The following is an 18,209-nucleotide window of genomic DNA, read 5'->3' on the forward strand; positions in this document are numbered from 1 at the left end:
TAAATCTGATTAAGCACATTTTACCTGTATTGTGCTTGAGATCACATCTATGACTTTCAACCACTTATAACACTGGAGGTTTCTTCTGCCCTCATTGACTGAAATATTATAAATTGAAAGATGTCATAAACAGTAAGAGCTGGTTTTTAATGCAAATCACATTTTGCTTCTGTAAAATAAAGTTCTGAAGTTAACATTTGTTGATCAGTAAACTCTGTTTCTTTAGCTAATGTGGTGTAATGTGAAAATATTGTAGATATCATTAGCTTCCTTTAATTTAGAGAAAAATCTTTTGTCTTGTTCTGTCAAGTAAGATCTCTTCATTCTGCAAAACAGAATTCCTTATAATTAAAAATGAAAAAGCTAGGCAGCCAAAATTCAAATTGCAGATTACGAGAGTGCCCTCTCGTGGCTCCTGTTCCTTTCCAAAGTGGCAGAGCACACAGGGATCCTCTGCCTGTGCAAGCCTCGCCTGGTGCAACGAAGACCTCTTACAAATCAAGGGGTACTTCCTTTATTTGTGTTCAGTGAAACTGTTCGTGGATTTTGTGCAGAATACTCGTTTAGATGCATTTGGGTATCAAGCATGATACTATTTTCAGGAATAGGGAATAGAACTTCCCAAGTAGAGGTATAATTACAAGATTGCTGAAACCTGTCCCTGCTTCTCACTAACAGTGGCAGTGACTGTCCTCACCAGAGCTGTACTGCTTGTTCTGCAACCCTAAACCACTGTCAGCCTTGTGGCTGCTTGTCTTGGAGCTTTACTATAAAAATCACTTGGGAAATCGCTTCACTAATTACCATGATTCCAATTTAATTTAAAAAAATAGATGGGGTAATGGTCAGGAAGTGGATCTGGAATTTTTTGTTACTCTGTGAGATGCTTGATTTTTCAGGGCAAAGTCATCAGCATATCTACCTCTGATTTATCCTGCCAAAAGAAACATTTATAAGCAAAAAGTTGGCAGATGCTTTTCCTGGTGATTGTAGCCCTCCCCTTTAAGTTTTATAATAAATAGAAATGCAGCATTTCAGAGGGTCTTTCTTCTGCAAACAAATGAACCATACTGGTATGTCTAGCACTGTTTCCTTTCTCTGAAGGATCTCAGAGAAAAATGCTGTCTTGCAGAGTATCTTCAAACTGGGTGAACCTTTCTGTGTCCAGTATTTAATTGAAATAACCAGATTAATTTTTTCATCAGGAGAATTTATTGACATCTTAATGTAGCAGTGGTACCTTTTACTTTCTAATGCTGTGTATCTTCTGTCTTCCACGAGACATAGTTTTGTTCCACTAAGTCAGGGAGCCGGGAGAGCCGTCAGACAATGGCTGGAACCTGCGTCTTGACTTCCATGTTGCTTTTGCCTTCTGGCTTGAAGGTTTCAAGAGCACCACTTTACATCTAAAACTCCAGCTCTAGTACTCTCTGTTCCCTAATGTCTTCTTCCTCTCTATATTCCTGTACCTAAGAATGACAAAAAAAAAAAAGTTCAATTAATGAAAAAGTAAAAGGAGGGAGAAATAGAAGAAAATGGCAAATCCTTTCCTGCAGGGATCTCAGCAGCTCTGAATGTGAGAGTCCAGATTCAACCTGTCTAATTTTAGATACTGCTGAAATGCTGCGGTTAGCAGCAGTGCTGCCTTAGGCTCTTTCTCAGTAAATGGAGAGAGGGGCAAGACTGAAAAGCAGCTCAGCCCATCTAGAATCTCAGTTGAATCCTGATAATGCCTCTGTCTTGCTTCTAATTGTCTAATTTGGGCCCTAAAATATCTGAAATAAGTATCATCCAACTCTAAGTGCCAGCCAAATTCCACAGCACCTTGCAGAGAAAGACCTTATTTGTTGAGCAGAAGACTCCTAGTGGTGTCAAACAGGAAGAGGGACTCCTCCTTGGTAATTCTTCTGTTTGGAATCACTAGACAGTGTAGAAATGTGCTTGGAGTCAGTGTTTCCAAGGCACAGTCTTATTTTCCTTGCAAATATGATTAGTCTGTTTTCAAGCTTCCTATGGCACTTTCCCTCAAATAGGATCTTCCTCAGCCCATCGGTCTGATGGAAAGGGTCTGGTGCTGCTGAGGTCTGGAGGTGTAGGGTGTTTGTGTTTACATTCACATCCACATTTTAACTTAGGTATTTTGATAGGTTTTCCTCTGAGAAAGTCACACATGGTCTCAGCAGTGATCGTACCATGAGACAGTTCTGCTGATATAAGGATATGATGCACACTTTACCCAAAAGATCAATTTAACCAGTAGTCTCTCTTTTATCTGCTTAGGAATTGTATCAAATAGCACATTTCAGCCAAATAAACTGGATTTACAACTGTCCTGGTTCACTAAAGTCTCACACTGTGCACCTGAATTAATTCCAGATCTCTTGACTTTCTTGTTACCTGAAATCCATGTTCCCTTTTCCAGTTTTGTTCGTGTGAACATTCATGTGGCTTTGGACACTGATATTTTTTCTTTTCTGACACACATTCTCCCTTATCTTCCTGCTACTCAGTCCACTGTGATCCTCTCAGCCATCCGTTTTTCCTTCCATCTAATCATTGAGTGTACATTAGGACATCAATCACCATCAGAAAAGGGAAAATAAGTGATATATTTCTCCATTCTTGTAACTGCAAATTCTGCCTGGTGAATCCAATTCTTAAAATCATGCGCAGAAAAATGAGCTGCCGGCTTTGGTTGTTGCAAATGGCACCACAAATCTCCACGTCCTATTTTAGAAGACTAACACTTCTGCTTGTTGCCAATTCAAGCGGAGCCGGGCTGCCTTGGGATGGTGCAGCCCTTGCAGCTAGAATGGTGCATGGCACGGTGCCACGGTGCATCAGCAGCTGCAAACCGGAGGCTGTGCTGAGAGCAGCCTCGCTGCCATGGAGCAAAGCGGCTCTGGGGAGGGGGGGCCTCAGCCTGATTCGGGGGGCTCAGGCTTCCTGAGGAAAAAGGGCCTGTGATTCCTCAGGGAAAGTGGAAGGTGGCTTGTCGTTCTGGAGCAAAACAGAACTATTCTTGAAAATGTATTTGCAGAAGCATGATTAATTGTGAAAAAGAAAAAGCAGCGTTACACCATTTTCAAATGATACCTGTGTTCAGGAGTCTAGCATGCATAATGGTAGGGAGCTGAGAGCTTGTTCATTTTTCACCACAGTAATTCAGAACAAAAGTAATGTGCTATCTGTCACTAAGTATCTCAACAAATTTGTCATCTGTACTTGTAATAAATCCTACCTCAGCATAGGTATTAGGGTTTCCTATAACTGTACAATAGTCACTGGAGATCTCTGCGGCATTAAAGTGTATTTGGCATTTCTAAGCACTGTGCCCATATTTCTGGTAGTATCTATTTAATGTATATCCAGGGCAGTTTTCTGATATCAGAACATTCTTGATTAGAATCTGTACTTCTTTTCTGTCTCTGCTTTCCCTTTTCTTTCATCAGTCTCAGCTCTCAGGGAATGTAATGAGGAGTACCTTCCTGTGAGTCATGGCTTTAGGTCACAGTGTTTAACCGGAAAGGAAGGTGACAAGTTGTGCTTTACTGGAAAGTCTGATTGAGAGATCTTTTTCTTCCCTACTGGATGGAGCCATACTTATTTCTGTGATTTGGTTGAGAGGAGGATGGGTAAAATAAAATACTCAATCATAAATAACAGTGGGGTTGTATTTTTTTTTTTTTTTCTCAAGCTGAATGAATAATCTCTAAATTTTTAAGAAAAAGGAAGCAGTACTTCACAGATTTAAACCATGGTACATATTTTTCTTTTTTTTGAAACTTTAGATGTGTTGATGTATTGAGTAGCCAGTAAATGTGAAATTACATTTGTGCTGCCATTTATCAAAAGATTATTTGTTTTCCACTTTGAGTGTAATTAATAGCAGCAGCCTTGTTAAGCTCCCTGCCTTAGTATCAATCAATACACACTCATTACCAAAAGCTGGACATCTGAAAGGTCTAGCATTATATAAAAAGCTGACATTTCAAAGATTGACTTTAATGCCCAATCAAGAATATAACCATCTTACATTTAAATGCTTTAGCATTCATGGGATTTGGCATTTTTATTCCAAAGTACTACATTTTTTGAGGCTACGAGCAAGTAGAAGAGAGCAGTTTAAGGACTGACTCTGCCTTTATTTGGTTCTGTTGTGTTTTGTACTGTCATCTCCTTTTCCTTACTTCAGTGATCAGTATTGTTTCAGGTCTGTATAGGCTGCAGACTACTTGCAGAAGTAGATTTTGAAGCAGGGCAGCAACCAGAGAGGATGGGTATGGTGAATACAAAAAGGATATATAGCCTCACACCAGCTTGTGGAGAACACGAGCTTGTGTTTAAGTGTGCTCAGCTCTTACATTCCAAGCGAGATGAGAGATGCCATGTGCAGGAAGAGAGAAATTTGAAACAGCAAAAGTTGAATCCCAGTTCTTGTTATGATATAAAGTAAATATATTAAGTAAGAGATTTAATATCTAAGCATAACTGTTTGGAAGAAACAAAACAACCAAGTTCTTTAAAGAAGTTTGTCTTTTTATTTTATAGAAATAAACATGACAGCAGTCTATTAAGACTTTATAAAGTCCTGGTGCAACAAGAAAGGACTGTTGCCATATCATTTCTTGTGGTAATAAATTAAAATGGTCTGGTTGTTATTAGAATGCTAATCAGGAAGGAAGCAGAAGTCTGTCCTTTTTTCATAAAGGGGTATAAAAAAGGTTACACACTTCAAAATGCAGAAAAGACAGAAATTAAAAGCTTAAATAACTGCAAACAGCAGGGTACGTCAGTAATGGACGGACTTCTTAAATGACTCTGACAGCTTTTGCAGGTGCACATACTCTGTCACTTTGCCTAGTGGAGCATTGAAAAAGTTTTATGACTCTCCTTTTGAAATTTATTAAGGGTTTCTTTCTTTCTTTTTCTTTCGTTGCAAAGTAGTCTGGACATACCCCTCCCTTGCAGTCGTTTTTATTACAGCTCCTAAAGGAAAGTCACCTATTCAAAAACATGTGTTGCTTGTTGTCTCTGTGGTTAGCTCACAGAGCTGTAAATGCTGGAGAAGGTTGTTATTTACAGCCAGATACTTTCCTTTCCTTCCCTCCCCCATATCTTTTTCTTTGTATGTAAATCCCATTTTATTTGGTTTAGTTGTTGAAAGTCTCCCTATATAATTTTATAATATATCCCTCATCATTTAAATTGGTAACAAAAATGTTTTTTCAAAGAGTTTGACCATCAGGAGCTAGGAGTTGTTGTTTTGGAGGCAGGTTTTAGGTTTATCAACTTGTCTGTTACATTCCTTTTATATGATTGTGCTTTCACTAACACACTTGCATATTACTGTTCATAGATGTTCTGAGAGGCCACTGCAATGCCTGTGGTGTTTGCTGATTCTACTTATTTTTTTCAGCTCCTGTTTCTCAAAGACTCAACTTTTCTTTCTTTTTTCCCCTTTTTTTTCCTTGAAGCTTGATATCTGTCCTCTTTGAAATATTATTTATTATTTCAACAAATCAGCAAGCATTATCTTGCAGAATCAATTGGCAGAGTTAATTCCTCTACAGATGAACAAGTGTCAGTTTCCATTTTGTTTTCTGCAACTTCTCAACATTTTAAAGAATCTTTGTCCCTGCAAAGTCTCACATTTGTGTTAGTAGGAGTAAATGTGATGGAAACATCTAATTTTGATGCACATTTAAAGAAAATGAGAGGCAGAAAGGATTTTGCCCTCCAGGAGCCAATTCCAGGTTAGAGCTTGAATTACAGTGAACGTCATGTCAGAATTTTCTTGGGGAAGTGCTTAATTTCCAGTGTTATCAGATTCATTTTCCCAGTGAAGATAAATACTTAAAGCTGCAACTTTTAAACCAAAACCAGTGACTGTGCTTGTGACAGGGATCAGTAAGATAACCAGTCACCAGTATCACTTAACAGAGTGATTCACTTCCCTTACAAGCAGGAGAATGATTGATTGCAACAATGGTGAAAATGACACAATGAACTCACAAAAATATGAAAAACTTGGAAATAGTTTGTTTCTCTATATTCCATCCTATACCTTTTTCTCAAAATGAATCTTAAAGTTGTTTGATGGGTTGTAATACTCTAATAATTCTCTAATTTTCCATCAACTATTAACTTGGTTTAACACATAAAGAACCATATGTTTCCTTTTTGAGGGCAAAGAACTGTGGAAAGTGTTATCAAAACTTGCTGCTTTAATTAAATTCTCTCTTGTTGAACAAGAAAAAATATCTCAGTCTCTAAAGAGTGAATACCGAGACATTCCTGTAAATAATGGGGAGGGTGGGGAGTTACAGAGAGTATCCCAGTATTTGTATATACCTGTCTATAATAGGTAGCATACTGAAATCCTCACAGTACAAGATTTTCAAGCTCCTTGTAGTCTGAAATGAAGGCCATATTTCTTCCCCATCAGGGGCTGGTTGCAGGTTTAGGCATTTGGTGAACTGCATGATGACATGTGGGCAGTAGCACTTCTTACTTGCATATAATTTTCCTCAAAGTTAGCTTATACTTTTTTCCTTCTCTACAAATTCCATCCACATGTCTTTAAATTATTAGTGGCTATCCAGGGTTCACAGCATCTTCAGTGCATTGATTGCCAGTATAGTTAAACTTCTTATACAAAAAGTTTTTGATACAAAACAAGTATAAGAACTGCACGGTCCTGAAGACAGTCATGTACAAAGTACAAGTGAATAAAATTCCTGATTTAAATGTTTTGGTCAGGTTAGAGACTTTTTTCCAATTATTGTGGCATTCTTTTGCCTATATTTGTTTGCTGAATAATAATGTGATGTAATAGGTAAGTACAGAAATGTGTGAATTTCCAGTACATCAGCTCCTCCATGCAAAGTCTTCTTGGGGTACTCTGAGTGTGCCCTGGGTTGTAATTAATTGTAATCCACAGTAAATTATCCTGGACAAAGGCATTCTTAGTGCAAAGTTCATGATCTGGGTATTATTTACTCTGTAGTCCTGTGCAACACCATAACCTAAACTTAGCTTTATAAAGAGACTCCCAACTTCCTTTGTATTTTCTACTTCAAAAGTCAAGTGACTTTCTTCATGCCCAATAGACCACATGAACCAAAGCTTGGCAAATATTTCTACCAAAAAGCACTAAACCATGATACTTTTTGTAATGCGCTTTCAAGAAAGGGTAGCTGGTAGACTTCAGTGCTTTTCCTTTAATATCCAGGCTTCTGCTAATCAATGCTTTGCATAAATAATAAGGCACACCAGGCTTTGCATAAATAAGGAGGCCCTCCATAGGCCATGAAGAGAAATGGTTCTCTTTAATTGGTGATCCTTCAGGACTTGGAGCAATCTTTGCAGGCCTTGATCAATATGGGGTTTGTCTCATGAAGTGCTCAGAAGCCCTAATGAGTAAAGTGGCAGCTGGTCTCCAAATAAGTAATGCTGAAATAGAAAAAATAAACAAAATTATAATGTTAATTTTCCTTCCTCCAGACTCGTTTCAACCAGCGCCTCAGTAACCAGGATTTTGCCTTGGATGAAGATGATGATGATGAAATTGAGAGAACAAGCAAGTAAGAAGCCTGTTTGGATGGGTTATGTATGTATAGGAGAGAGGGTAATTTGTTACTCAGCAAAGTGGAGTTCAAGTGACAAATTTTTCAATATTCAGGCTGCTAGCTCAATTCTTGATCTAGATGATGTCAAGTAGTTTAGAATTTAAATCTGTTTTAAAAGAGGGAGAGGCTATTAAATATTTTCATTATTTATAGTGTCCAGAATAGCTTGACATAATCCTCAGTCTTCACAACCTCCAGATATAAAGACTACATAAACACCAGAATATTCGCCAGCATGGTGGGCAGTGACCTCAGCTAATCTACTCTTTAAGGCTTGTGTTGTAGCCATGACAATGGGACAATTTTTGAAGGTTCTGAAAGACAAATAATGTCTTGGACGTTTTATATTGAGGTCTTCCTGTATGAGAACTAAAGGGAAAGTGTAAGTTGAGGCTTAAGGTATGTTGAGGCTTAAGCTGCATTGAGGCATTTTCTGAACTGAGGAGTCAATTTTTGATAATGAATATCTGCATATAAACCAGAAAGGACATTGAAAGCAAAGTCAAGCAGCTTAGTCTGTGATATAGTAGGGAAGACAAAGCTACTAAGTGTTAAAAGGGATATAATGAAAACAATGAGCCATGGAAAACCGCCTTTTTAGCAATATTGATAGACAGAGGTAGAAAAAGACCATTTTTTAGAAAATTACTATTGATAGAGGTAGAAAAGAGGTAGAATGGGGGTCTGAGGTAAGGGTGTTGCAATGAACAAGAGAGGAAATAAGAGACAAAAGCACCGGTTGTCCATGCAGATAGCCAGTACTTCAGTACATCTGCCCATGTGATGGTTGCAGTTGCAGTCTTGCCACTTAGAACAAGATGTTTGGCTATGCCAGGAGGCAGCTAATGGTAACTGCATCTCCGTTGACACAATATATTTGTGTTCAGGAAAATTCTTGAGTAGAAAGATATTCCAGGTTTATGGTCCCATTCAAAGCTCTTGAAATGCATTCTCCTATGTCCTTTCAGAAGTGGCTATAATAAATGACTTTTATGTTCCTATCTGATGGAAAAGTTTTGTTTTCAGGTTATCATCAGAAGACAGTGAAGAAGCTTCTGCTTACTTTTATGATAGTGATGGTTCCGGTGAAACTGGAATAACTCAGCATCAAGGAGAAATGGACTTGCTTGGAGAGATTCTGGACACGCTGAGCACACACAGTTCAGATCAAGGAAAACTCTCAGGAGCAAAGAGCCTGGATTTCTTCAGATCGATGGATGACATTGATTACAAGACTGCGGTTAGTCTTCTGCTTTCATTTCAAAACCAGCCCAAGTCCATTTAGAGTGGAATCCTGCACTTGTGGAATGAACAACAGCTCAGACACAGCAGCACAGTCTTTAGAATTCCTGATGTGTCTTCCTAGGGCTGTAAAACAGTACACTCATGCTGGACACTGCATGATGGTTTTTTACCAGCCAAGAAATTGTCCAGGTTACTAAGTCATCTCAGAACAGTGTTCTTCCCTTAAAGCAGTAACCACATAGAGAACTGCGAACAGTATAATAATTTACTTAATCAAATAGTTTATTTTGGTTTTTTCTGTTAAATCTGATATGCCTTGAGCTGGTTTCGGATTTTTTAATGTGGTTTAAAAAGCATTTTTCACCTTGTAGACTTAGACTAGTCACAGTGATACGATGATATTTCCTTCTTGATTTAAGTCATGGAATCCAGGTGGTAATTGCACCTGAAACACTGCTAGAATAGTACTCCAGAGTTTTCTAAGAGGGCTCCTTGTTCCTATTTTAGGTAGAGTTGCACTGGTCCTTTAGTGTAAACATGCTGCTTGCCTAAAGTTTTAAAACTTTCACCAAGTCACTGCTGTGGTATTAGCCAAAAAACTTAGTGTTTTTGAATTCCAGCACATGTCAGCTGTCCAATACTTACTTTTGCTGAAAAGGATCCTATAGTAGAAGATTTGTTACTGGAGCAGCAAATACTGATGCAAATATTTATAAAGCTTGTAAAATTTTATATTATGAGGGTCACACAGGGGTTAGATTAATAAAATGCCCAGTTTTGTTTGACCAAAAAACTTTAATATTGAAAATTGGTATAATTAATTACTGAAGCAAAGAGGAAATGCCATCTGGTTTTAGTTTTAGTTCCCCTCCCTCTCATTTTATGGGTGCAAATGAGAAAACTGTGTCTTTGTTCACTGTCAAAACTGCTAGTGCCAAGACTGAATGGACAGAGAAGACGGAAATCCTTCCTCTTTGTGCTACCAGAGGCAGTCCTTAGACTGAGGCAGTGTTCTGTGAGGACATGTAAAAACACTTGGCCTTGCATTGTGTCTGGGATAGTTGTTTTGTAACACTGAGCCCCAAAGGGAATCCATGATTTAGGAACATACAAAATCCCTTCTAGTACTTGTGTTTCAAAAATACCAGTGTAGAGATGTTTCTTGTGACATTAACTATGAACACATGGGGTTTTTTTTTTCAGAACAAGTCAAATGCACCTAGTGAGAGCAACCTTACCCTGCTCTGCAGCAGTGCCAATGACCAGACAGAGTGGAACCTTGGCCAGGATGACAGTGTTCTCCATGGGAAGCAGCTCCCCCCGTCGCCAAGGAAGCAAGTTTCTTCTGGTGGCCAGAGAGAGTCTCTCTCAAGGATGGAAGAAGAAAAGAGTGGCAAAACCTTTACTACTGACAAGATGGACATCACTAGTTTGACATCCCTGTCTCCAGTACGACCAAGTGCCCAGTTTACTTCACTAGAAAGTTTCAAAGCAGGCTTTTCTTCCTGTCAGTATGCAAAGCCTAATGAAACACTAAGCAATACCTCAGAAGATCAGCTCCCAGCAGGTCTTGCTCAACAGCCATCCATCCTGGTCCCTTGGGAGAAAAGTGGGAAGGAAGGAGATGAAACTCCAGAAGAAGGTGGACTTCTTCAAGAAGTGGTGTCATTATGTAAACTGAATTCTGCTTTTCACTATGGTTTAAATATTTCAAAGGATAGGTTATCCAGCAGTAGCAGTGGAAATAAAACGTAAGAAAAGTATGAAAAGAGAAACTTGACTCCCATCAGATGTTAAAGGGAGACTACTCAGGACTCCATGTAACTGCATATAAGATTATAACCAAAAAAAAAAAAAAAAGAAGAAAAGGAATAAGAGATCTTCAGTTATAAAAATAGTTCTCTTCAGTTGAGTATGCATTTTCTGCCACTGGACATTTGCTTCTACGTTTACTCAGTTCAATTGTTAGCTGTAGTTAGGTCCACAAAATGGAAGTAAATGTATGAATGCACTCTCAAATCAGGTACTAGTTAGTTCTCTGTGTTGAAAATACAGCAAGTGTATGGTGCTTCCTAGCATTTGCTTCCTCTGAGCAGCAAGGGTGTCACCTAAAGGTAGCCAGGTTTTGAAGGTACTGTGTTAATCCCATTAGCATGAAATGAACCAAGCAATCTGATTTCTCTGAAATGTACAAATGTTAATATTTGTAATGAATAATAATTGCCTTAATCTTTTGAGAAAGGGTTTAACTGTCTTAGAAGATGAATGCAAATCTACAAAACAGCAATAATGATTTTCCATGGCAGGAATTTGTTTCAGCAAAGGCAGGGGGAGGAAAGAAGACTTTTTATAGATTAAGGAATTTCTTTTGACTATAACTTGGAACTTACTCCAAACTAAAACTGTGGCTCTGTCTTCCAGATTTCAAAAAGGTAGCACGTAGTTTTCTCTCTTCTATTAAAGTACATGAAGTGATGAATATAATGTGACATTTATTAACTTCTGTTTACAACTAAGACACTTTAAAGACACATTATCAGTTTCCCTAGGTAGACTATCTCACCTAAAAATTCTCAGAAAGGAAAGTGTAAGTGGAATTGATAGATTTCTATTATTTTTTATTTTCTGCATTTTAATAGTTGGAAAACTAATTTGTGCCTGATTTGTAACACTAGAAAGCTAAATTTATAGATTCAGTTTGAGACTGCATATATCCAACTCTCATTTTAGCCAAGTTGGACAACCAAGATCTTCTTTATAGATTTAGTGAAGGAAAATAAATGGTCTTGATGTATTTAGAACAAGCATTTTTCCTCCTTCTGGCAGTGTTCCTGACTAATATTGGATATTTAAAGTCTGAACATTTTTGATGCTCTATGGAGCAGCTCTTTAATTTTTAAAATTTTCTTCATCTTTTCTTTTTCCACCTCACCATACATACCTTGTCTCCCCAACAGCTTAGGACAGAAGAAACAGTTAATCAGTTTCAGCAGATTGGAACTGTCAGCTTTGAGGGATATTTGTGGTAAAGTTGGTAGAAATACCACATGGGTATAAAAGGAACTCTGTCTGAGAAGAATGTTCTGCTGCTCTTCTTAGTTACAAAACTTTTTTTCTTTCCCTCTTTGTCATGAATGATTTCTGTTAGTCTCAGCCTAGGCCTGAGTGAGCACGTTCCTGGGGTTGGTATTTGGATCAGATTGTGCTTTAGTACCTTAATAGCAGTTTGTAGCAGAGTTTCATATTGATTACCTTGCTGAGATTTATAAATTCATTTTCATTCTAGCTGACACAAATGGAAAGGGCTTTTTTGGCTGCTTTCTTACAGGGCAGCTGGCCTAAGGGAATTGCTCCATGTCATGGCAGAGGCACTCTTTGGAATCTCACCAGAGAGGCTCAGTAGAGTGAGACCTGGAGTTAGTGCAAAATTTCATCTTGTTCCAGAATGAGAAGGGCTGGGCCACTACTTGCCACTGAGGGTGAGCCTCCAGGATTAATTTTTTAATCAGTGCAACAAAGCTAAAACATAGTAAAAGTCTAAATCATGCAGAAATATCTGTGTCTGATCAAGCATGAGCATTTTGGAGGTCATCTGCATTGCTGGAGAATCTCAGTGTTCCAGAGTTAGCAGCTGTACATCCAGAAGTCTGTGCTCCAGATTACTTGTTAATCCTTTGGTTTCCTCTTGTGCAACAACATGATACATTGTGAACTTTTGTAATAACAAAAAATGTTACTTGGCAAAATATTTTGCACTATTAGAAATTGAAAGTATTATAAAAATAATAAAAATCTTGACTCTCAGCTTTCCAAGGGGATCAGGCCAAGTGGCTCTTTGTTCAGATGACAAAGCTCCAGAGCAACCTGATGGTTCCTTGTTTAAAGCTGGCATTAATGTCTTGAGGGCTTTCTTCTCCTTTGCTGGTACTAAACATTGCCCAAGCATAGTGCTGCAATGGGCAATACACAGGTTTTTGTTCTTGTAGCACTTCTCACTCCTTCTCATTCATCTCCTTGCATTTTGTGATGAGAATTTCAAGGTTCAACTTTTCCTTTCACATGATGTTTCTATGCATGGTTCAATCTAAGTTGTTTTTTTCCTTCATTTATTGAAGTTAACAGTATCAATGTTTTAAGGAGGAAAATAGAAAAAAACCCACAGAAATTATGGCCATTATTACTTTCAAAACCATCAAAAACCTAAGTCCAGGAATGCTGCCAGAAAATTGTTTTCAAAAATTACTGTTTAGTACAGGCATAAATCTTACTGGCTTTACATGAGGGTTAGATATTGAACAAATGATCACATAGGTTGTTCCAATCTCAGCTTTGTGGAATAAATATGGAAGCCATGTGAGATTGCTAGTATTCTTAAGTTTTTATAAGAATCATAAAATTGAAAGTTTGATAGTGGAATCTTTCAAAATTGAGGCATTGTAATAATAATTCACTACTTCATGGAGTGAAAATGCAGGCTGAAAAGAAGTAATATTAATTAAAACATGGTAACATTCAACTTAGAATTATTTTAATTTCAGTCAAAATGTTTCTGTGCTTATGCTGCATTGTTTCCTTACAAAGCTCATAGTTTGTTTACAATCATTAAATAGTATGTCTTTTTTGATTTTGAACCTTGTATGGGTTCAGAAATAGCTTGGTCTTATATGTGTGTTGATTTTAACTGTAGGTACATTTTTTTACTCTGTAATGTACAGAATCTTTTCCACTTACTATCAGTGATCTTTTAAAAAGGCTAATATTTGTGCCTTATTTGAATAGAATTGCCAGTTACCAAATAGATAAGAGTCCAAACTGATATTTCTGGTTCAACACTCTTGTTCTCTGTCCTTGTGATAATATGAAACTGTTTATTGGCTACATATGCAGTATTTTTAGTACCACAGTGGGTTCTATATTAAGATAAATTTTCCAGGTCCAGTACTTCACAAGTTTTATACCTGTATGCTTTTTAGTTGTGGAAGTCCTTCTAATGTCTTTCAAAATCATCAACATTGATCACCAGCTACTGGTGAGAACTCTGAATTCTGCTCAGTCAGAGCTCCTGTGGTCTTCTTCAGAGGCATCTCTTTTCTTCAGGATCTCAAAAATCTTCTCATTTCTCCTGTTTAAGGGAGGTAACAGGTTATTTGATTAGGCTTTGTGGTCTGTTACTTACACATAGGAACAAATTTCCAATGTAGAAAGTCAAACCAGGACTTGAAATGAATATTTTTGAGTTTATTTTGCATAGATGTCTGCCTAAAATGGGCCGTATTTGGTTTGGGAGGAAAAAAATAAGGGCAGTGGAAGGACAAAGGGATTCCTGGGTTGTTCCAGTGCAATGTGGTGAAGCAGAGCCTGGAAGTCCACAGGAGAGATAGTAATCAGTCATGTAGGCAAAAGTAATATTGCCTGTGGAGTTATCTCCCTGTGGGATATGAAGAATGGATAATAAATATGTTGTCCCAGTCAAAGCCTTCCCATTCATGTGTAGGTGTAATGAGGAAGACTGCAGGTACCAGGGAAAGGCTGTGGATGCAGAGGTGATCCCTACCCACCCTCTATGCATGCAGAGGGCAGTCTGTGTAGAATAGGCAGTGGTTTGCTCTTCCATCTCACATTTTTGGACATCATGTAGTTCTGAAAAATAGACTTGTTCTGAAGAAAAAACGTAGTTTTAGAAGTTGTCATAGAAGTTGTTGACTGAACCCTTCCTTGTCATTTAGCATTTCAGTGGTGCTGCTGCTGTTGGGGTGGGATCATCAGAAACTCTCAACACTGGCTGAAGTCCCCTCTCAGGCATTGTAACACAGACTTCAGGCAGAGTTTTAGACAAGTGCTGAGTGCTTCTGAAAATCCCACCCAGTCTATTAGAAGAGTGTTTTAGACCTTAAAATTCTGGTTTAGATGTCTTCTCAGGTTTTAGGATGAGCTAGTTTATAACCTTGTGTTCTTGTAACCCATGTAAAGTCTAAGCAAAAGAACAGTTAACCCAGGTGTTTAAAACAGCTTCTTATCCACCTACAGTCAATGATACTCAATTCTACAGAGCAATGTTTTGTTGGTGCAGCTGTCTAATAAAATTGCTAGAAGGATCTAAAATACCTTCTCTATGCATGTAAGTAATCAAAGAAACATTTCATGCAATAATCAAGTGCCAGCATGAGACCCTTTTGCAAAAGCCCCCTGTGTAATCCTGACTGTACCCTGTCCTGCAGGAAGAACCCCTAACCATGGACCTCCCTGACTCCTCAGGGAGAGCTCCAGAGGAGCTTTATTTCCAAGGAGTTAGCATCTCCTCCCTTGACACCAGCTTCTAGTCCAGGTGCTGTGAGACTCTAGCCAGTGTATTCCCAACAGCCTGACATTTCAATAATAAACAAAAAAGAAACAAATTTGGTTAATAAACTTAAACAGCTTTGGTATTGCAAAGCTCAGGATGATGAAGGCTGTCTGTTCTCCTGGTATTGCAGTAAATCTTCGAAGAATGAATGTAGAAATAATTGCACCAGCAAAACCAGTATGAATGGTGGTGTGACTTGTCTTCAGTAACTTGTTGCTGCTATTAGGCATGTCTGTCTCTGCCGGGTGTTGTTTGCTTGTTAGCAGAATCTGAGCTTACCAGAACGTGTCCTCATCTTCACCTCAGGAGCATGGACCACAGCTGGCCTAGAATTCATGTTCCTCAGGGTGTTGAAAATAAAGGAATGGAAAGGGATGATATGGTTTGTTTGTGCAAAACCTCCCTGTATCCATTTTGCAATATCTGTTCCACAGTTTCAGTCAGTGGCCAGTTGAAAGTACTTGACAGGTCTTTCTGAAAGCTGCTTCAGTTATTCTTGTAGAGTTTCCTGGTGAGTCCACAGCCACTTCAGTCTAGAGGGACATCCACAACCCATGTAGCTGGCAGGGCCATTGCTGTCCTCTGCTGGGTTGGGGCACGAAGCAGGTAACACAGCTGGATGTTACTCCAAGGTGTACTGTAGTAAAGGGTACTCAATTAAACTGTACTATTACTTAGCTCAATACTAACAACACTTGTATTTAGAATCCAGTAACAGTATTAGCATTTGGAAAATAAGTTGAGTTCAAGTATGTTGACATTTCTTATGATTCTGTGTAAATTAACATTCTTTCTGTTTAAAATATGGGAGCAACTTGTTTGGAAGGGGGAAATATGTTGACTTTCAAATCTTCAGTGAATTTTGTGCAATATTACCCCTTGTTTCAAAGTAATTTGCACATCTGCTTTGAAGCAGATCCATGAAATTGTATTTTTTAGAAATGTGTAAAATTACATGTAACTTTGAAATATGGTTGTATGATAAAAACATGAAGAAATCTATTTGAATGAGGCAAATGTATATTTCTAGTGACTGGGTGATTATGGATGTCACATTCTGTAGAAATAATAAGGCCTAAGACAGTGTTCACATACCAGTAGTTCCAGGTAACTCTTAAAAGTAAAACCTGGTTAAATTGAAGGATAACTATTGGAACTTATGATATTTAGTTTATGCTTTGATCATTTGTTAATCATGGGTAAAAAGCTGAGGTGTTAAGCACTGCTTTTCAGGACCAACAATGAGGTGAGAGTTCATAGCAATGACCACAAGAATTTAGTTTGTGACATCCATAATTATCATAAGTCATTACTTAAAACATCTACTAATGTTGCCAGTATCCTTTTAAGTTTTTGTAAATTAATTTTTGTATATTGATGTACATTTTCTTTTAACCTTTGATTTTTCCTTGAGACCTTCTTTAAATTAATATACTTGAATGAGGCAATAAAGCACTGTGGAAGAGCTAATCTTGGTGCAGCCTGCACACAAGTGCATCACATCTGTTACTTTATGATTTTTGAGGAGGAAGAGCAATTTAAAATGCTTAGATGTTTGGCAAACTGTCAGTTTGTGTTTGTTAATTTTAAATCTGTGCCAGATATGATGAGAAATGCCTCGACATGGAACAAAGCAACATCATGTATCTTGATGCTTCTAAATTATTTTTTTTATAATTTTTTTTTGTGACCCTTGAAAACCATTCCAAATAATGTCCCTTATTGTGAGCCTTTAATCCTTAAAAGAGAGGCATAAAGTACAGGATACATTGAGATTTTATTTATAATTTTGAAATTAAAAAAACTCACACACCAAACAACCAGCACTGTTCTTACAGTTTTAAAAATTTAGTTAGTTACTGACCTTTTTACAAAACTAGCGCCAAATTTACTCCATGCTTTTGCACCTTCTGGATTATTGTTCAAAGTCATCTTGAGAACTGTTAATTCTGATCTTAGACTACTGTTAGTAGTGCACTGTCTAGATGTATTAAGTGAGCTGTGATGTGTGGTGTGGTTTGTTTTTTCTTTTCCTTCCAAAGTTTGTGGCATCAGTAGAAGTTTTTGGTAAATTCCACGTGACCATAAAGTGCCCAACACTGTACTATAAAATAAAATTTAATAATATCCAAATTTCTTGGGTGATGTGGGTTCTTGTTTGATGGGTTGATCTGAGCTGCATTTTCATGCTTATCGGGCATAAAGATTGAAGTGACCCTGTATTATTTTGAAAGTTCTTCTCCATTGAATGAACATTTCATTTTCTCAAATATAGAGAAAGCAGAATGTGTTTCCTTAAATGCACTAATAAATTGATAAGTGCAAACGTTAAATATTGATGTCTTTTGAAATTCTAGTGGTATTTTGGATCTTTTAAAAACCTTAGCTAATCATTCCTTTTTGTTAAACAGCTTTTCTTGGGCTCTAGATCTTCAAATTACTGCCAAAAAAGTATGTATATTATCTTTTTTCATAGGTTAAGAAAGCAACATATTAAGGAGAAACAAGCAAGAAAGAAGGTACAGTAATAATTGATGTGTACTATGGTTTGAACGTTTCACATTAGATGTTTAAAAAAGTAACAATGATTGTGATCTCACCAAGTATTTTTGTACTGCTCAGGCAAGTATTCTCAGAGAGAATCTCTGGGGATCCTGTTGGTGAGGACGATGGGAGCCGGACCTCCTGTGGTAGCTGTGGTGGGATCTGATGAGGGTCCCGCTGTGCTGCTGGGGGGCGTGGGGGCCTCCAGTTTTACCAACCTGCACAGCCCCTGCTCCTCCTGCTGCTGCCCTGGGCCTGCCTGCAGCTCCTGATGGCCCCGCTGGGCTGGGGCCCACGGGCACAGCGCTGACCTGCCTTCATCCCCTGCCTGGACCTGCCTTCATCCCTGCCTGGACCTGCCTTCATCCCTGCCTGGACCTGCCTTCATCCCCTGCCTGGACCTGCCTTCATCCCTGCCTGGACCTGCCTTCATCCCCGCCTGGACC

At 38.2% G+C, this 18,209-nt stretch overlaps 1 protein-coding gene across 4 annotated transcripts in view; it reads left to right on the forward strand.

Annotated features, from left to right (window-relative positions):
• The window catches only part of DENND1B (DENN domain containing 1B), a 152,442-nt gene extending 135,090 nt beyond the window's left edge, over positions 1-17,352 (forward strand). For all 4 annotated transcript variants that reach the window (XM_077785491.1, XM_021547477.3, XM_077785492.1 and 1 more), the window contains 3 exons: positions 7,507-7,586; positions 8,658-8,871; positions 10,080-17,352. In XM_077785491.1, coding sequence (XP_077641617.1) covers positions 7,507-7,586; positions 8,658-8,871; positions 10,080-10,631 — 846 coding nt within the window. In that variant the 3' untranslated portion in view covers positions 10,632-17,352. The remainder of the gene's footprint in view (positions 1-7,506; positions 7,587-8,657; positions 8,872-10,079) is intronic.
• The last annotated feature ends 857 nt before the right edge of the window (positions 17,353-18,209 follow it).

This window comes from Lonchura striata, chromosome 9 (assembly GCF_046129695.1).
Source record: "Lonchura striata isolate bLonStr1 chromosome 9, bLonStr1.mat, whole genome shotgun sequence".
In the NCBI taxonomy this organism is placed as follows: domain Eukaryota; kingdom Metazoa; phylum Chordata; class Aves; order Passeriformes; family Estrildidae; genus Lonchura; species Lonchura striata.